Raw genomic sequence first — 21,269 nt, forward strand, 5'->3', positions numbered from 1 at the left:
ATTCAAGTTTGCTGACAATACAAAGCTAGGTGGGAAAGTAAGCTGTAAGGACACAAAGAGCCTGCAAAGGGATATAGACAGGTTAAGTGAGTGGGCAATAAGGTGGCAGATGGAGTATAATGTGAGGTCATTCACTTTGGTAAGAAGAATAAAAAACGGAATATTTTTTTAAATGGTGAGAATCTATTAAATGTTGGTGTTCAGAGAGATTCCTCGTACAGGAAACAGAAAGTTAGCATGCAGGTACAGCAAGCAATTAGGAAGGCAAATGGCATGTTGACTTTTATTGCAAGGGGGTTGGAGTATAAGAGTAAGGAAGTCTTACTTCAATTGTACAGAGGCTTTGGTGAGACCACACCTGGAGTTCCGTGTAGTTTTTGGTCTCCTTACCTGAGAAAGGACATACATGTAACAAAGGTTCACTAGATTGATTCCTGGGTTGTCCTATGAGGAGAGATTGAGTAGACTGGGTCTATACTCGCTGGAGTTTAGAAGAATGAGAGGTGATCTCATTGAAACATAAAAAATTCTGAGGTGAATTGACAGGGTAGATGCTGAAAGGTTGTTTCCCCTGGCTGGGGAGTCTAGCACGAGGGAGCATCGTCTCAGGATAAGGGGTCGGCCATTTAAGACTGAGATGAGGAGGAATTTCTTCACTCAGAGGGTTGTGAATCTTTAGAATTCTCTGTCTGAAAGGGCTGTGGATGCTCAGTCGTTGAGTATGTTCAAGGCTGAGATAGATAGATTTTGGGACTCTAGGGGAATCAAGGGATATGGGGATCGGGTGGGAAAGTGGAGTTGAGGTCGAAGATCAGCCATGATCTTAGTGAATGGCGGAGCAGGCTCGAAGGGCCGTATGGCCGACTCATGCTCCTAATTCTTATGTTCTTATGTTGAGGATGCAAGATAGAAGCAGGAAAATTATACTAGCAAATGGAATTTTCCTAACATTCTACTGAAAGTCAGGAAAGTTTAGGTGAGAATAGTAAATTGATACTTTTCTCTTGGATGTCCTTGCCTATGAATAAGAAAACTGCATTTGATAGCCTGACCACTACCCAAGACATCAAGACCATGCAGTAGGAGATGAGCAAAGATCTCCAGACACACCACAATTTTTTGATAAGATCACCTGAAAGTCCAAGAATGGTTTGTATCGGATTGCACGTGCGGCATGATATTGGGATTTGTTGTGTGAAGCAACTAGCATGCAGAAATACATGGTGAATTTGCACTGAAGTGGGATCCTTACAAGTACTAAGCAGGAAGTTCTTATCATAGTATTTTGGTTAATAACGACACAGACTATTTAATTTAATTAATCTTCCTGTCTGTAAATACGGGTAAACTGCATGAAATATTATTAAATATGTAAGAATTAAATAACTCTGGCTAAATTGGGCTTTTCATTAGTCTTACAGGATTAGATTACAGGAACAAATAGAATTTGTTTTCTACCATCTTCAATCTTATATGTTGGCTCACTTAAATATCGCTGCACCAGCAAGTAAGGAACGCAATAAAACAATAGCACACCTCAAATATGTGCCATTTTCCACATTCACCCAAATAGTACCAGTTCCATTGTGTATCAGATGTGTCCATTTCCTCCACATTGCCCTCCTCCATCACTGAAGCATATTCCTCTCCAGCCATTGTTTAAATCACTGTATGATAGTTACCTGCAAGTCAAAATAATAATATTACTGAGCTAATTAAATGCATCTTAATGCCAGCTTGGCTCAGTTGACAATACTCCGAGTTTTGGGGGGGAGGGGGGTGGGTGCAGTTTAATTCACAGCCACCCATTTAGCGCTAGTAAAATGGGGGCTAGGCCTCCAGATTTTGTGTGGGGATCGATTGCACCCCATGTATGTTGAAAATTAGCCCATCGCCATTTTGAGTTGGATGCATTTTAATTGTCCAGGATACCTGCCTGAAACTGGTGGACATCTTATAAATAAACATACAGGCGAGTCCTGCGCCTGTTTCAGGATCCTGTTGCCAGTTTCAACTTCCCGAGTGCTGCTTTCGTCCATTCTAAAACCTACCCACAAATCCTGGGCCAGAACAGTTGGGAGGGATGTTGTACTGGTATTTAAAGGGCTCTTCAACTTCAATTAGCTAAGCACCTGGTTAGTTGTATTAGACTGAGGTTGGGCTGTTATGCCTATTTCTGACTGAGGTAGGCGCTACAGCTGACGGCTAAAGTTTTTTTTGCAGCCGAGTAACAATTTTTTTTGCACAGAGGCTCCTGCACAAACTCTGGCAGCAAGATGTGCTGTTCAGCCTGCCATGGGGCTGGAGGACCAGGAGGAGGAAGAGAACAGCAAGAGTGGAGAGACCTGCAGCTGCAGGGAGAAAAGGCTGAAGGAGGGGAGAGCAGGAGGTCTTTCCCCACACGGGTTTACAAGACAAGAACATTGACCCTCCAGTTAAGTGAAGATCAGTGAGTCCGGCTGCTCAGCTTCACCAGGGAGGCTGTTACATCACCTGTTGTAGCACCAACCACAGCCCCGCACCAGGTCACACACTTCATTGACAGAGGCTCGAACGGAGATTGTGGCCCTGAATTTCTACATTTTAGGGTCATTCCAGGTTGCAACGGTTCACAACATTAGTCAATTTGCAGTGCACTCAAGCTTGAAGATCACGGATGTGCTCTTTGCTAAAGCAAACAACTTCATCTCCTTCCCTATGGAAACATAAGAACATAAGAAATAGGAGCAGGAATAGGCCACTTGGCTCCTCAAGCCTGCTCCGCCATTCAATAAAATCATGGCTGATCTTGGGCTCAAAGCCACTTCCCTGTCCGCTCCCCATAACCCTTCACTCTCTTATCTTGCAAAAATCTGTCTATCTCCACCTTCAATGTATTTAATGACCCAGTCTCCAGGGCTCTCTGGGGCAGAGAATTCCACAGATTTACGACCCTCAGAAGAAATTCCTCCTCATCTCAGTTCTAAAAGGGCGACCCTTTATTCTGAGACTGTGCCCGAGTTCCAGATTTCCCCACGAGAGGAAACATCCTCTCTGCATCTACCTGTTGAGCCCCCTCAGTATCTTATATGTTTCAATAAGATCACCTCTCATTCTTCTAAACTCCAATGAGTATAGGCCCAACCTGCTCAACCTTTCCCCCTAAGTCAAACCCCTCATCTCTGCAATCAACCGAGTGAATCGTCTCTGAACTGCCTCCAATGCAAGTATATCTTTCCTTAAATAAGGAGACCAAAACTGTACGCAGTACTCAAGGTGTGGTCTCACCAATATCCTGTACAGTTGGAGCAGGACTTCCCTGCTTTTATACTCCAACCCCCTTGAAATAAAGGCCAACATTCTCTTTGCCTTTTTGATTACTTGCTGTACCTGCATGCTAACTTTGTGTGTTTCATGCACAAGGACCCCAGGTTCCTCTGAACTGTAGCATTTTGTAATCTCTCTCCATTTAATTAATAATTTGCTTTTTTATTTTTCCTGCCAAAGTGGATAACCTCGCACTTTCCCACATTATACTCCATCTGCCAAATGTTTGCCCACTCACTTAGCCTGTCTATATCCCTTTGCAGATTCTCCAAGTCCTCTGCACAACTTACTTTCCCACCGATCTTTGTATCATCCGCAAACTTGGCTACATTACACTCGGTCCCTTCATCCAAGTCATTAATGTAGATTGTAAATAGTTGAGGCCCCAGCACCGATCCCTGTGGAACCCCACCTGTTACCGTTTGCCAACCAGAAAATGGCCCATTTATCCCGACTCTCTGTTTTCTGTTAGTTAGCCAATTCTCTATCCATGCTAATATATTACCCCCAACTCCGTGAGCTCTTATTTTATGCAGTAACCTTTTATGCGGCACCTTATCAAATGCCTTCTGGAAATCCAAATACACCACATCCACTGGCTCACACTTATCCACCCAGCTCATTACATCCTCAAAGAACTCCAGCAAATTTGTTAAACATGATTTCCCTTTCATTAAACCATGCTAGAAACATAGCAGATAGGAGCAGGAGTAGGCCATTCGGCCCCTCGAGCCTGCTCCGCCATTCAATACGATCATGGTTGATCATCCACATTCAGTACCCGGTCCCTGCTTTCTCCCCATACCCCTTGATTCCTTTAGCCTCAAGAAATATATCCAACTCCTTCTTGAATATATTTAATGAATTGGCCTCTACTGCCTTCTGTGGTAGAGAATTCCACAGGTTCACCACTCTCTGGGTGAAGAAATTCCTCCTCATTTCTGTCCTAAATGGCCTATCCCTTGTCCTTAGACTGTGACCCCTGGTTCTGGACTCCCTGACCATCGGGAACATCCTTCCTGCAACTAGTCTGTCCAGTCCTGTCAGAATTTTATAAATTTCAATGAGATCCCCTCTCATTCTTCTAAACTCCAGCGAGTACAAGCCCAATTGACCCAATCTCTCCTCATACGTCATTCCTGCCATCCCAGGTATCAGCCTGGTGAATCTTCACTGCACTCCTTCCATGGCAAGAACATCCTTCCTCAGATAAGGCAACCAAAACTGCACACAATACTCAAGGTGTGGTCTCACCAAGGCCCTGTACAACTGCAGCAAGACATCCTTGTTCCTGTACTCAAACCCTCCTGCTACGAAGGCCAACATACCATTTGCCTTCTTAACCGCCTGCTGCACCTGCATGCTTACCTTCAGCAACTGGTGCACAAGGACGCCCAGGTCTCGTTGCACTTCCCCTTCTCCCAATCTATTGCCATTCAGATAATAATCTGCCTTCTTGTTTCTGACACCAAAGTGGATGACCTCGCATTTATCCACGTTATATTGCATCTGCCATGCTTCTGCCCAATCACCCAACCTGTCCAACTCATACTGGAGTTTTTCGGCGTCCTCCTCACAGCACACACAGCGTTGTGTCGTCTGCAAACTTGAAGATATTACATCTAGTTCCCTCGTCCAGATCATTAATATATATTGTGAATAGCTGGGGTCCAAGGACCGATCCCTGCCTGCCACTCGGAAAAAGCCGTTTATTCCAACTCTTTGCTTTCTGTCTGCCAACCAGTTCTCTATCCAAGTCAATACCTTGCCCCCAATCCCATGTGCCTTAACTTTACACGCTAATCTCTTATGCGGGACCTTATCGAAAGCCTTTTGAAAGTCCAAATACACCACATCCACTGGTTCTCCCTTATTTATTTTACCAGTTACATCCTCAAAAAATTCCAGTAGATTAGTCAAGCACTATTTACCTTTTGTAAATCCATGTTGACTTTGTCCGATCCGGTCACTGTTTTCCAAGTGCTCTGCTATTACATCTTTTATAATGGACTCTAGCATTTTCCCCACTACTGATGTCAGGCTTACCGGTGTATAATTCCCCGTTTTCTCTCTACCACCTTTTTTGAACAGTGGGGTAACATTAGCTACCCGCCAATCCATGGGTACTGTTCCAGAGTCTATCGAATTTTGGAAGATGACCAGCAATGCATCCACTATTTCTAGGGCCACTTTCTTAAGTACCTTAGGATGTAGATTATCAGGCCCTGGGGATTTATCGGCCTTCAATCCCGTCAATTTCTCTAACACCATTTCCCTACAAATACTGATTTCTATCAGTTCCTCCCTTTCATCAGACCCTATGTTCCCTGAGATTTCTGGGAGGTTATTTATGTCCTCCTTTGTGAAGACAGAACCAAAGTATGTATTTAATTGGTCTGCCATTTCTTTGTTCCCCATTATAAATTCCCCTGATTCTGACTGCAAGGGACCTACGCTTGACTTCACCAATCTTTTTCCCTTCACAGCTTTTACAGTCAGTTTTTATGTTCCCCGCAAGCTTACTCTCATACTCTATTTCCCCCCCTCTGAATTAATCCCTTTGTCCTCCTTTGTTGAATCCTAAACTGCTCCCAATCCTCAGGTTTACTGCTTTTTCTGGCCAATTTATGTCCTCTCCTTGGATCTTATGCTATGTCTAATTTCCCTTGTTAGCCACGGTTGAGTCAACTTTTTTGTTTTATTTTTATGCAAAACTGGGATGAACAAATTCTGTAGTTCATCCATGCGATCTTTGAATGTTTGCCATTGCCTATCCACCGTCAACCCTTTGAGTGACATTCCCCAATCAATCCTACCCAACTCGCGCCTCATACCATCGTAGTTTCACAGAATCACAGAAACCCCACAGTGCAGATAGAGGCCATTTCGGCCCATCGAGCCTGCACCGACACATATCCCACCCGATCCCCGTAACCCCACATATTTAATCCCCCTAACACTAAGGGTCAATTTATCATAGCCAATCAACCTAACCTGCACATTTCCTTTATTTAAATTCAGGACCCTAGTCTCTGAGTCAACTACAGGAAACTTTGAGATATCCGGCACCGACGGGACCGAGCTGTTGCCGTCCCATCAAAACTGCCGGACAAACCAGCGCTAATGTTGAAACATACGGAGATTTTGAGCTCCGTATCTGGCAACAAACCCAACAGCTTCTAAACAGTCGGCCGTACCTTGCAAGCGTCTCTGTAGCTTAGCAACAGCTTCAGCGAGGCCTTACAGAGCCTGACTGGTGAAAAAAAAGCAACGAAAAGAAAAAAAAACTAACGAAATGGCTCATGATTTTTGCCGGTGGCTCGAGTTTTCCGGACAGTTAACCTCCGGATAAACCAAAGTTTCCTGTACTTCATTCTCCATCTTAATGAAGAATTCGATCATATTATGATCGCTCCGACCCAAGGGGCCTCGCACAACAAGATTGCTAATTAATCCTTTCTCATTACATAATACCCAGTCTAAGATGGCCTGATCTCCAGTTGGTTCCTCGACATTTTGGTCCAGGAAACCATCCCGTATACACTCCAGGAATTCCTCCTCCACAGTATTGTTGCTAATTTGGTTAGCCCAATCTATATGTAAAGTCACCCATGATAACTGCTGTGCCCTAATTGCATGCTGCCCTAATTTCCCTTTTAATGCCATCCCCGACCTCCGCATTACTGTTTGGAGGTCTATATACCACTCCCACTAACGTTTTCTGCCCCTTGGTATTTCTCAGTTCTGCCCATACAGATTCCACATCATCAGAGCTAATATCCTTCCTTACAATTGTGTTAATCCCCTCTTTAACCAGCAATGCTACCCCACCTCCTTTTCCTTTTTGCCTATCTTTCCTGAATATTGAATACCCCTGGATGTTGAGTTCCCAGCCTTGGCCACCCTGGAGCCATGTTTCCGTAATCCCAATCATATCATATTCGTTTCCCTCTATTTGCGCAGCTAATTCATCCATCTTATTATGAATGCTCCTCGCATTAAGACACAAAGCCTTCAGGCTTGTTGTTTTAACGCTCTTAGATCTTTTAGAAGTATTATTTACTGTGGCCATGTTTGAGTTAAACCCTTGATTTCTCTGTCTGCTACTTTTGTTTTTCTCCTTCCTGTCTTTTGCTTCTATCCTTGTTTCCCTTTCCACTGTCTCCCCGCTCAGGTTCGCAACCCCCTGCCATTTTAGTATAAACACTCCCCCAGAGCACTAGCAAACACTCCCCCTAGGACATCAGTCCCGGCCCTGCCCAGGTGCAAACTGTCCGTTTTGAACTGGTCCCACCTCCCCCAGAACCAGTTCCAATGTCCCAGGAATTTGAATCCCTCCCCCTTGCACCATTCCTCTAGCCACGTACTCATCTGAAATATCCTTCTATTTCTACTCCAACTAGCACGTGGCACGCAGCATTCGTAACAAGATAGACGAGTTGACGGCACAAATAGATACAAATGGGTATGATCTGATCGCCATTACAGAGACGTGGTTGCAAGGTGACCAGGGCTGGGAACTGAATATTCCAGGGTATTTGACAATTCGGAAGTATAGACAAAAAGGAAAGGGAGGTGGGGTGGCTTTGTTGGTAAAGGATGGGATCAGTGCAGTGGTGAGAAGTGATATTGGCTCAAAAGATCATGATGTCGTGGTGCATATAGGTACCAACGATATAGGTAAAAACTGGGATGAGGTCCTAAAAGCTGAATATAGGGAGTTAAGAGGGAAATTAAAAAAATAGGACCTCACCTTTAACTTCCGCCCCGCTAGCCGCCCTGCTCGCGCCCCCTCCAGCTGTCGCTGCCATCGCCCGGCGGTACCGCAGGGGGCAAAGGGGAATTTTTCTGCTGGGGTGCTACGCCGGAGATGACATCATGATCTCCGGGCGCAACCCGGTAGCGCTGCCGCTAACCTCCCGTGGAACTTCGTAGGATGCGCGGCCAGCGCTGCGGCAGAGCGAAAAGGCCTTTGCGCCCCATTAGCGCCCCCCAATGGAGGCGCAAAGGAGGGGAATTTCTCCCCCTCTGTCTCGTCCCGTTAAAGCTAGCCATGCCAAAATCTAGAATCTAAGTAAGTGTGTTATGTTTGTCCTTTTCAAACCTAACATTGAATTTGATCACATTATGATCACGGTTCGATAAATGTTCCCTTACTGTTAGCTTATTAATCAAATCTGGCTGATTGCTCATTGCTAAATCTAGTATGGGCTGCCCTCTCGTTGGTTCCAGAACATATTGCTCCAGAAAACGATCTTGAACGCATTCCAGAAATTCACCACCTTTCTGACTTGAGCTATACTGCTTTTCCAATCTACAGGAAACGTTGGTTTATCCGGAGGTTGTATGTCCGGAAACCTCGATCTACCGGCAGAAATCAGGAGCCGTTTAGTTAGGTTTTTTTTCTTCTCGTGGCTTTTTTTTCCAACAGTCAGGCTCTGCAAAGTCTCTCTGAAGCTGTTGCTAAGCTACAGAGACGCTTCTAAAGTACGGGCCGACTGTTTAGAAGCTGTTGCTAAGCAACAGTGTTTGTTGTCAGATACGGAGATGAAAACCTCCGTATGCTTCAACATTAACGCTGGTATGTCCAGCAGTTTTGATAGATCGGCAACAGCTCGGTCCCGTCGGTGCCGGATATAACAAAGTTTCCTGTATATGAAAATAAAAGTTTCACATTAAAACCACTTTGCTTTTGCTACAAGCCTCTCTAATCTCTGAATTAAGACATTCTGCTACTACAGTTTTAAGTCCTCTTATTCTTCAATTCTAACCATACAGTCTCCGCTGATTGCTTTCCCTCCCCTATATCCTCTCTTACTAATGTTGTAGGAGTGGGCCTTTGGCGTAGCGGTAGCATCCCCGCCGCTGGGCCAGAAGGCGTAGGGTTTCGAACCCCGCTCCAGACAGTCCCGGCAAGTGGAGTCGGAGCTCCGGCTCTAAATTCTGGGTTGACATCCAGCGGGATACTTGCGTCCGTGGGAGTGGGTGGCCCCCCCCCCTCGTATGGGTTGTGGGAGCCCGTAAAACCCTCCCGCCATAGGACTAACCACCCTAATAGCTGGGAACAGTATGAAGACACGTACGACGACGACTAATGTTGTAATAGTATCTTTAATCAATAAGGCTACCCCTCCTCCTCTTCCAGTTTCCCTATCCTTTCTAAAGACTGTAAAACCAGGAATATTTAACTCCCAATCATGACCCGCTTGCAGCCATGTCTCAGTAATGGCCAACAGGTCTAAGCTGAACATAAGACATAGGATCAGGAGTAAGCCATCCGGCCCTTTGAGCCTGCTCCGCCATTCAATGAGATCATGGCTGATCTTCTGCCTCAACTCCATTCACCGGCCCTATCACCATATCCCTTGATGCCCTTACTCGTCAGAAATCTATCGACTTCTGTTTTGAATATACACAATGACTGAGCCTCCACAGCCCTCTGGGGTAGAGAATTCCAAAGATTCACCACCTTCTGTGTGAAGAAAGTTCTTCTCATCTCAGTCCTGAATGGCCTACTCTTTACCTTGAGGCTGTGGCCCCTGGTTCTGGACTCCCCAGCCAAGGGAAACATTCTCCCAGCATCCACTGTATCAAGCCCTGTAATAATTTTGTATGCTTCAATGAGATCCCCTCTCATTCTTCTGAATTCAAGAGAATACAGGCCTAGTTAACTCAATCTCTTCTCATACGACAGTCCCGCCATCCCAGGAATCAATCTCGTGAACCTTCGTTGCACTTCCTCTATGGCAAGTATATCCTTCCTTAGGTAAGGAGACCAAAATTGTATACAGTACTCCAGGTGTGGTCTCACCAAGGCCCTATATAATTGGAGTAAGGCTTCTTTACTCCTGCACTCAAATCCTCTTGTAATGAAGGCCAGCATACCATTTGCCTTCCTAATGGCTTGCTGCACCTGCACATTCACTTTCAGTGACTCATGTACAAGGACACCCAGGTAGGTCCCTTTGAGCATCTGCATTCCCCAATCTTTCACCATTTAGGAAATACTCTACCTTTCTGTTTTTTCTACCAAAGTGGATAACTTCACATTTATCCACATTATATTCCATCTGCCATGTTCTCACCCACTCACTGAGCCTGTCGAGATCCCCTTGAAGCCTCTTCACAACCAACACTGACACCTAGCTTTGTATCATCAGCAAATTTGGAAATGTTACATTTAGTCCCCTCGTCCAAATCATTGATATAGATTGTGAATAGCTGGGGTCCAAGCACCGATCCTTGCGGTACCCCACTAGTCACAGCCTGCCATCCTGAAAAAGACCCGTTTATCCCTACCCTTTGTTTTGTCTGTTAACCAATTCTCAATCCATGCTAGTATATTACCCCCAATTCCATGTGCCCTAATTTTGTTCACCAACCTCATGTGGGACCTTATCGAAGGCCTTCTGAAAATCCAGATACACCACATCTACCGGTTCCCCTTTGTCTACTCCACTAGTTACATCCTCAAAGAACTCCAATAGGTTTGTCAAACAGGATTTCCCTTTCATAAATCCATGTTGATTCTTCCCAATCTTACTATTAGTTGCTAAGTGCCCAGTTATTGCATCCTTTATAATAGATTACAGCATTTTCCCAACTACTGATGTGAGGCCAACAGGTCTGTAGTTCCCCGTTTTCTCTCTCCCTCCTTTCTTAAATAGCAGGGTTCCATTTGCTATCCTCCAATCTGCAGGAATCGTTCCAGAATCTATAGAATTTTGGAAGATGACAACATATTCCAATGGCCACCTCTTTCAAAACCCTAGGATGTAGGTCATCCAGTCCTTGGGATTTATCGACTTTTAGTCCCATTAATTTTGCTAGTGCTGTTTTTTTACTAATAATAATTTCTTTAAGTTCCTCATTCTGGTCACACCCTTGGTTTTCTCGTATTTCTGGGAGGTTTTTTGTGTCTTCCTCCGTGAAGACAGAAACAAAGTATTTATTTAATTTCTCTGCCATTTCCTCATTCCACATTATAAATTCTCCCATCTCTGACTGTAAAGGACCTACATTTATCTTCGCCAGTCTTTTCCTTTTCACATACTTATAGAAGCTTTTACAATCTGTTTTTATATTTTTCGCTAGTTTGGGCTCATATTCCATTTTCCCTTTCTTTATGAATTTCTTGGTCCCCCTTTGCTGATTTCTAAAAAATCCCAATCCTCAGGCTGACCGCTTTTTCTGGCAACTTTATAAGCTTCCTCCTTTGACTTAATACTAGCTTTAATTTATTTTGTTAGCCATGGTTGGGTCACTTTTCCTTTTGGGTTTTTATGCCCTAGAGGAATATATGTTTGTTGCAAATTATGCATAATTTCTTTTAATGTTAGCCATTGTATGTCTACCTTCATACCTTTTAGTGTCGTCTCCCAATCTACCATGGCCAACTTGTCCCTCATACCCTTGTAGTTTCCTCTGTTTAGATTGAAGACCTTAGTTTCAGATTTGAGCCTTTAATTCATTCAATTTATTTCTTATACTCCGTGCGTTAATATATAAAACTAACCTGCCCTTCTGCTGTGAGGCCCTCTTTCTCACACTGTTCAACTTAACATGCTTCAGATTTGTCATGGCTGCTATAGTTACTTTATTTATTTTAGTATTCCCTTCACCTGGGGTATCTATAACACTGTTTGTGACCCAAACTCTGCTCTCATCCCTTTTTTAATCCTTAAACTACCATTTTTACTATTGTTTCTGACTGAGCTCTTCCCCCATTTATTATTTAAACTCCTTTTTACTGCCTTATTTATCTTTTCTGCTAGGACACTGGTCGCAGCCCAGTTCAGGTGGAGCCCATCCCAACAGTACAGCTCCCAATGCCCCATGAAATAGAACCCTCCCTCTCACACCAGTCCTTTAGCCACGTGTTCACTTTGCTGATCTATTTGTCCTGTGCCAATTAGAACATGGCTCGGGTAATAATTCTGAGATTACCACTTTTGAGGAGCAGAGAGATTTGGGAATACAGATACATAAATCGCTAAAAGTAGCAATGAAAGTTATCAAGGGTATAAAGTGTGTAAACAAAGTACTGGGGCTCATTTCTAGAGGGATAGAATACAAAAGCAGGGAGATAATGTTAAATTTATATGGAACCTTGGCTAGACCAGACTTGGAGTATTGTGTGTAGTTCTGGTCTCCAAACTACTAAACAAAGATTGAAGCACTGAAGAAACTGCAGAAAAGATTTACAAGGATGTTACCAGAATTGAGAGGATGCAACGATCAGGAAAGATTGAGCAGGCTGGGCCTCTTTTCTCTGGGAAAGAAAAGACTAAGAGGGAGACCTGATAGAGGTCTTTAAAATTATGAAGGTGTTCTATAGGATGGATGTGGAGAATCTGTTTCCACTTGTGGGCGAGTCCAGACCAAAGGGCATCAATATAAGAAAGCCACTGACAGATCAAAAAGAATTTAGGAGCAATTTCTTTGCACAGAGAGTGGTGAGAATGTGGAACTCACTGCCTCAGGGAGTGTGGTAAACCACTGTTTGTATTCCACTGTGTACATGCCTGGACATGCCTCGGCTGACTCCTCCCACAAGTCCTAGTATAAAGGTGACTGCTCCCCAGCCCTTTGTATTTCTGGACCGGTCGACCACTCGAGGCAGACCTTCATTCTTTTGTTAATAAAAGCCTTTAGTTACTCTCTTAACTCTCAGTCTTTTATGAGTAATTGATAGCGCATCAGGGAGTGACTGAAGCAGAGAGCATTGATGTATTTAAGGGGAGGCTTGATGGAGACATGAGGGAGAAGGGAATAGAGGGAGATAGGGGCGGAGTATAAACACTGGCATAGAATGGCCTGTTTCTGTGCCGTAGATTCTACGAGATGGGCAACCTCGAGGAGCTCTGGTCTGAGAGCCCAGCTACAGGTTGCAGCATCTCAGCTACAGCCAAGGCAGTCTGGCCCAGTTGGCTTTCCTGCACCAACACAGGCATTGGTGGGACCAGGCGTGCTCTCATCCCAAGAAAGGGTGGCACATGCCTCTCCCATGAGGCCACTGCTACGTGCATGGAGCTTCACCTCAGCACTGCCACTGCTCTGTGCAGGAAAAGAGTGCAGAGACTGCCCAGCACTGCCACTGCTCTGTGCAGGAACAGCGTGCAGAGACTGCCCAGCACTGCCACTGCTCTGTGCAGGAACAGCGTGCAGAGACTGCCCAGTGCAGGAACAGAGTGCAGAGACTGCCCAGCACTCCCACTGCTCTGTGCAGGAACAGCGTGCAGAGACTGCCCAGTGCAGGAACAGAGTGCAGAGACTGCCCAGTGCAGGAACAGCGTGCAGAGACTGCCCAGTGCAGGAACAGCGTGCAGAGACTGCCCAGTGCAGGAACAGCGTGCAGAGACTGCCCAGTGCAGGAACAGAGTGCAGAGACTGCCCAGCACTCCCACTGCTCTGCATGCAAACAGTGCATGGGTGATGTGAAGTCCTTATCCATGCTTTCCTTCACACTTAGAGAGTTGGAGATGTTAGAACCTAGAGCCTGAATGGCAGCAGTCTGAGCTTCTAGTTGTCATTAGAACCTCAATAACTGAAGAACCTCAAAAACTGAAGGTCCTGCTGTGTGCAGAGCTGACCATATTCAATGGTTAACTCCACTGATTCAATGTCTGGCACAATGACCCCGCACAAGGTGGGTGTGGACCCTCCACACTGTCCTACATTATGCACAGGCTCCCTGGCAGGCTGTGCAATACATTGAGTAGCTGGTGGTGCAGGGCCATCAGTCTTCTATAGGTTGGGCCATGGAGGCCTTCACCTGTACCCTCTACAGCAGGGCTAGGACATGAGCTCGCTCTCTGGCAATCCTAAACCCCTGTCCATGTTCCCGTGCACTTGTACTCAGTGAATATCCCAGTGCAGACCTCTCTAACGAACTCTCTGAAGTACGTGAGAAGCCGATTGCTGAGCTGATGCTTGTAAGGGTAAGATCGAGTGATGGTTTATCCAAGAGGACTGTCGTCCTGTTCCTCTACTCTGGGTCCGTGACTTGCAATGGACCTGGAAAGAGAAGAGAGTGACAAGGGTTGGTTGTCAGTGGCAAGAATTAGCAGAAACAGATGAATGCGTGAGGGAGAGTTCAGTGACAAATGGAGGTCAAGATGGCCAAACATCCTGTGAGATGTATCTTCCATCCTTGCCACCTGGCCTGCCCTCTGTCCACTACGTTAATGACAGCCTCTTCCCTTTGGGACAGCCTTTGAAATTATGGTAGCAAATATTTCCAGTAAGTTGCACTTAGTTCTGCATGGTCTGTTTCTTTCAATGCACGTCCCTTTAAATTTCTGCACATGTGCTGTATTTATTTATAACGTAAAAGCCGGTGAGTGGCCTGTGCAGGACCTTTCAGATTACTGCACGGCCACGTGGGCCTAACGGGAACACTGATGATAGCCCTCCTCCTGTATGCATTTGCTTCCCTCTTACTGTGTGCCAGCTTGTCCGACAAGAAAGGGAGTGTGATTGTGACAATGTGCGTGTCAGGGTAGCATGGTTTAGATGGTGTTTGAATGATGCTATAGGTGTGAGGAAGCAAAGGGAGCAATTGTAAGGTCAGCAGCAAGTGTAAAGTGTGCAAGTAGCATATCATTACATGAATCTACAGCACAGAAACAGGCCATTCGGCCCAAAAGGTCTATGCCAGTGTTTATGCTCCACACGAGCCTCCTTCTAACTTTCTTCATCTCACCCTGTCAACATATCTTTCTATTCCTTTCTCTTTCATATGCTTATCCAGCTTCCCCTGAAATGCATCTATACCATTCGCTTCAACCACTCCCTGTGGTAGCGAGTTCCACATTCTCGCCACTCTCTGGGTAAAGAAGTTTCTCCTGAATTCCCGATTGGATTTATGGGTGACTCTCTTATATTTATGGCCCCATGTTCTGGTCTTGCCCGCAAGTGGAAACATCTTCTCCATGTCTACCCTATCAAATGCTTTCATAAACTTAAAGACCTCTATCAGGTCACCCCCCCCCAGTCTTCTATTCTAGAGAAAAGAGCCCCAGCTTGTTCAGCCTTTCTGGATAAGTATATCCTCTCAGTTCTGGTATCATTCCAAGATATCATTTTTGCACCTTCTCCAGTGCTACTATGACCCGTATTTTCTGATCGGAGTCTTCCTGCGTGCGGAGGTCTCCGATCTGGAAAAAATCTACACCCTTACCTGAGGGTTCCAGAGGTCCAGCCATTTCCACTCCTGGGCCTCTGCTCTACAAAATGCGCAGGGCCCAGGTATCCCAGGGGCGCATGTGGTTCGCAAGCATCCCTGGGATCACGTGGGCCATGGGGAAACCAATGGGAGAAGGGAATCTCCCTTCATACTTCTGACAGCTTAGACCGGTCAAAAGTATGAATGGAGATCACTCCAAAAACACATCAAAACATTAAGTTAATTTTTTTTAAATCATGTTTTTAAAATTAGTTAAAATTACATTAAATTAAATATTTTAAACCAAAATTTAATTTTTTGAAAAAAAATTAAAGTTTTTTACGGGGCTAAAAATAAACTTACCTTTTTTAAAAGCCTGTTTTTACCAGGTATAAGATTTTTAAGGGATTTCAGTAGGCGGAGGTTCTGCAGAAAGCGGAACTCTCCACCCGCAGAGGCCCTTCTCCAGGGCAGGCATGCGATCCGTCAAGAGGATTCTTGACCGATTGGAAATGCTGGTTTTCAGCGCATGCACTTCGCACGCCTGAAACTGGCACTTGCGAGGTCCTTACGGGTGTGTACACAGCTCGTACACACCCGTAGGGATCGGAAAATACAGGCCTATATCTTTTTTACAATATGGAGACCAGAACTATTTATAGTACTCCAAGTGTGGACTAACCAAGGTTCGATACAAGTTTAACATAACTTCTGTTTTTCAATTTCATCCCTCTAGAAATGAAGCCCAGTGCTTATTTTTTTTAATTTTTTAAATGGCCTTATTAACCTGCATCGCTACTTTTAGTGGTTTGTGCATCTGTACCCCTAGAACCCTTTGCTCCTCTACCCCATTTAGACTTATTATCCAAGCAATATGCGGCCTCCTTATTCTTCCGACCAAAATGCACCACCTCAGTTATCTATATTGAAGTTAATTTGCCAATTACACAGCCATTCTGCATATTTATTAATGTCCTCCGGTATTTTGTCGCAGTCCTCCTCAGTATTAACTACATCCCCAATTTGGTGTTGTCCGCAAATTTTGAAATTGTACTTCTGATTCTCAAGTCCAAATGGTGAACAACAGTGGTCCCAGCACCGATCCTTGTGGAACACCACTTCCCACCTTCCGGCAGTCTGAATAGCTACCCTTAACCTCACTCTCTGTTCTGTTTTGTAGTCAACTTGCTATCCATTCTGCTACCTGTTCCCTGACTCCACATGCTCTAACCATAGCTATGAGTCTATTATGCGATACTTTATCGAAGGCCATCTGGAAATCCAAATATATTACATCTTAGCAGTGGAGCGAGGTGCAGTGAAGTGTGCTGTAATTAGAGGAGTGAAGGCTTGTGAGCACTGGGGTTGCAAGTGGTGCAGAGCTGAGCAATCACACCATTGATCTCCTACAATCTGCTCTCTTATAGATAGCGAGAGTGATGAGCCGCAGACCCATGCGAGTGGCACATGTTGCTCTCTCTCACATCTAATCCCTCACCAGTCCCGCAACCAATACCTGATATGGTGACAGCGAGCCAGCTGGCCATACTGCCCCTGCAGCAGCCACGATGCTGCAGCCCTCTCAGGTCCGACCTCCTAGAGGTCACCGACCAGAAGTGTCTCAATGGCCCTTAACTAAGCATCTGCAGCCTTCCAGCACCCATGCTGAAGCTACCGGAGGAGCAGGATAGGCAAGAGGTTACTTCGAAAAAGCATTATGGTTTAACACATGGGTGAAATAGGATCTTATGTCAGCTATTTAAAAAACACACAACTTTTGACATTTCAACATTGTCTGCAGTGAGATTCCTAGCACCTTTCGAGGCTGCAACGCCAGGTGTGGGGTACATGAGCGTTAGTCAGAGGTTGCAGGTTCTTTATTGCAGGGTGGAAGGACTGGTAGAGGTGGTATTGACTAGTACAAATCTAGCAGTTGGGGTTGGATTAGGTGAGACGAAGGAGTAGGTCAGCTGAAACTTCGTGCAATCAACAAATACTCTGGCTGCAGACTGGTGCTATCGATCTCCCGTTTCTGCTCTGACCTCTCGGGCACCCTCCTGTTCCTGCTCCATCGCTCTTCTGTGTTTGCTGTCCTCACGGTTGCCCAGGTTTTTGTCTCCACACTGGAGAGGCTCCTCTTGCTGTGCTGGCTCCATGTGCAGTCCCTATTGCACAGCAAATTTCTCAGAATGTGGGAGATCCTCTGTGGGCTGTGCACCCAACTTCCCTTCCTGGCCCCCACGTTAGCCGATATTGTAAACGGTTCCGTCTCCTCAGGTACTGTCCCCCTCCCTTTAAAATTCCACATGTATGCTGATGACACCCAGCTCTACCTCACTACCACCTCTCACGACCTGTCCACTGCCTCTATGATGCCAATTAAATATTGGGAAAACCAAAGCCATCGTCTTTGGTCCCCGTCACAAACTGAGTCCCTCAGCCACTTCTCCCTGGCCATTGTCTCAGTCTGAACCATAGTGTTTACAGCCTCAGCATCCTATCTGACCTTGAACTGAGCTTCCAACCCGCTATCCTCTCTTATCACCAAGACCACTTACTTCCCCCTCCTGGCCGGCCTCTCACCTTCCATAAACTTGAACTCATTCAAAAGTCTGCTGCCCATATCCGAACTTGCACCAAGTTCCGTTCACCCATCACCCTTGTGCTCGCTGACCTACATTGGCTCCTGGCCTCAATTTTAAAATTCTCATCCTTGTTTTCAAATTCCTTCAGGGCCTCGCCCCCACCCTATCGCTGTAACTTCCTCCAGCCCTACAACCCTCCAAGATCTCTGCGCTCCTCCAATTCTGGCCTTTTGCACATCCCTGATTTTAATCACTCCACCATTGGTGGCCGTGCCTTTTGTTGCCTGGGCCCTAAGCTCTGGAATTCCCTCCCTAAACCTCTCCACCTCTCTTTCCTCCTTTAAGACGTTCCTTAAAACCTACCTCTCCTGCCCGAATATCTCTTTAATTGGCTCGGATTCAAATTTTGTCTGATAATCGCTTGTGAAGTACCTTGGGACATTTTACTACGTTAAACGCACTATATAAATGCAAGTTGCTCTTGAGCACAGAGCCCCCAGATCTGTCCAGTTATTGAAAATGTTGGTTTAGCTGCCCAATTCTTAAAGATGGCCCGGTGGCCCCATGGTTTTAGAAACATAGAAGATAGGAGCAGGAGTAGGCCATTCGGCCCCTCGAGCCTGCTCCGCCATTCAATGTGATCATGGCAGATCATCCAAATTCAGTACCCTGTCCCTGCCTTCTCCCCATACCCCTTGATCCCTTTAGCCTTAAGAAATATATCCAACTCCTTCTTGAATATATTTAATGAACTGGCCTCCACCGCCCTCTGTGGCAGAGAATTCCACAGGTTCACCACTCTCTGGGTGAAGAAATTCCTCCTCATTTCAGTCCTAAATGGTTTACCCCTTATCCTTAGCCTATGACCCCTGGTTCTGGACTCCCCGGCCATCATAAACATCCTTCCTGCATCTAGTCTGTCCAGGCCTGACAGAATTTTATAAGTTTCGATGAGATCCCCTCGCAATCTTCTAAACTCCAGTGAGTATAAGCCCAATCGACACAATCTCTCCTCATACGTCATTCCTGCCATCCCAGGTATCTTCGCTGCACTCCTTCCATGGCAAGAACGTCCTTCCTCAGGTAAGGTGACCAAAACTGCACACAATACTCAAGGTGCGGTCTCACCAAGGCCCTGTACAACTGTAGCAAGACATCCTTGTTCCTGTACTCGAACCCTCTTGCTACGAAGGCCAACATACCATTTGCCTTCTTAACCGCCTGCTGCACCTGCATGCTTACCTTCAGCGACTGGTGCACAAGAACACCCAGGTCTCTTTGCACTTCCCCTTCTCCCAATCTATTGCCATTCAAATAATAATCTGCCTTCCTGTTTTTGCCACCAAAGTGGATAACCTCACATTTATCCACATTATAGTGCATTTGCCATGTTTCTGCCCAATCACCCAATCTGTCCAAATCGTACTGGAGTTTCACGACATCCTCCGCACAGCTTACCCTCCCACCCAGCTTTGTGTCGTCTGCAAATTTGGAGATATTACATCCAATTCCCTCGTCCAGATCATTAATATATATTGTGAACAGCTGGGGTCCTAGGACCGATCCTTGCGGTACCCCACTAGTCACTGCCTGCCACTCGGAAAATGACCCGTTTATTCCAACTCTTTGCTTTCTGTCCGCCAACCAGTTCTCTATCCAAGTCAATACCTTGCCCCCAATCCCATGTGCCTTAATTTTGCACGCTAATCTCTTATGTGGGACCTTATCGAAAGCCTTCTGAAAGTCCAAATACACATCCACTGGTTCTCCCTTATCTATTTTACCAGTTACATCCTCAAAAAATTCCAGTAGATTAGTCAAGCATGATTTACCTTTTGCAAATCCATGTTGACTTTGTCCGATCCTGTCACTGCTTACCAAGTGCTCTGCTATTACATCTTTTATAATAGATTCTAGCATTTTCCCCACTACCGATGTCAGGCTTACCGGTCTAAAATTCCCCGCTTTTTCTCGACCACCTTTTTTGAATAGTGGGGTAACATTAGCTACCCTCCAATCCATGGGTACTGTTCCAGAGTCTATCGAGTTCTGGAAGATGACCAGCAATGCATCTACTATTTCTAGGGCCACTTCCTTAAGTACCCTGGGATGTAGATTATCAGGCCCTGGGGATTTATCGGCCTTTAGTCCCATCAATTTTCCTAACACCATTTCCCTACAAATACTGATTTCTTTCAGCTCCACCCTTTCATCAGGCCCTATGTTCCCCGGCATCTCTGGGAGGTTATTTGTGTCCTCCTTTGTGAAGACAGAACCAAAGTATGAATTTAGTTGGTCTGCCATTTCTTTGTTTCCCATTATAAATTCCCCTGATTCTGACTGTAAGGGACCTACGCTTGACTTCACCAATCTTTTTCTCTTCACATATCTATAAAAGCTTTTACAGTCAGTTTTTATGTTCCCTGATAAGCTTACTCTCACATTCTATTTTCCCTTTCTTAATTAATCCCTTTGTCCTCCTTTGTTGAATCCTAAACTGCTCCCAATCCTCAGGATTATTGCTTTTTCTGGCCAATTTATATGTCGTCTCCTTGGATCTTATGCGATCCCTAATTTCCCTTGTTAGCCACGGTTGAGTCACCTTTTTTGTTTTATTTTTATGCCAAACTGGGATGAACAAATTCTGTAGCTCATCCATTCGGTCTTTGAATGTTTGCCATTGCCTATCCACCGTCAACCCTTTGAGTGCCATTCCCCAATCAATCCTACCCAACTCGCTCCTCAGACCATCGTAGTTTCCTTTATTTAAATTGAGGACCCTAGTCTCTGAGTCAACTACTTCATTCTCCATCTTAATGAAGAATTCGATCATATTATGATCGCTCAGACCCAAGGGGCCTCGTACAACAAGATTGCTAATTAATCCTTTGTCGTTACATAATACCCAGTCTAAGATGGCCTGATCTCTGGTTGGTTCCTCGACATATTGGTCCAGGAAACCATCCCGTAAACACTCCAGGAATTCCTCCTCCACAGTATTGTTACTAATTTGGTTGGCCCAATCTATATGTAGATTAAAGTCACCCATGATGACTGCTGTGCCCTTATTGCACGCTTCTTTAATTTCCCTTTTAATGCCATCCCTAACCTCCGCCTTACTGTTGGGAGGTCTATATACCACTCCCACTAATGTTTTTTTCCCCTTAGTATTTCTCAATTCTACCCATACAGATTCCACATCATCAGAGCTA

General features: G+C 45.2%; 1 protein-coding gene across 6 annotated transcripts in view; it reads right to left on the reverse strand.

The window, feature by feature from the left end:
* The window catches only part of parp11 (poly(ADP-ribose) polymerase family member 11), a 190,511-nt gene that overhangs the window by 158,211 nt on the left and 11,031 nt on the right, over positions 1–21,269 (reverse strand). For 4 of the 6 annotated variants that reach the window (XR_015081466.1, XR_015081467.1, XR_015081465.1 and 1 more), the window contains exon 2: positions 1,537–1,682. Coding sequence is in view for 3 of the 6 variants with exons in the window: in XM_086009724.1 (XP_085865850.1) it covers positions 1,537–1,656 (120 nt within the window). In the remaining 3 variants the exon portion in view is untranslated. Of the gene's footprint in view, positions 1–1,536; positions 1,683–21,269 lie in introns of those variants that run through there. The other 2 variants (XM_086009726.1, XM_086009725.1) reach the window with 1 other exon arrangement.

This window comes from Somniosus microcephalus, chromosome 16 (assembly GCF_052327205.1).
Source record: "Somniosus microcephalus isolate GS21.2 chromosome 16, FLI_Smic_1.0, whole genome shotgun sequence".
Taxonomy (NCBI): Eukaryota; Metazoa; Chordata; class Chondrichthyes; order Squaliformes; family Somniosidae; genus Somniosus; species Somniosus microcephalus.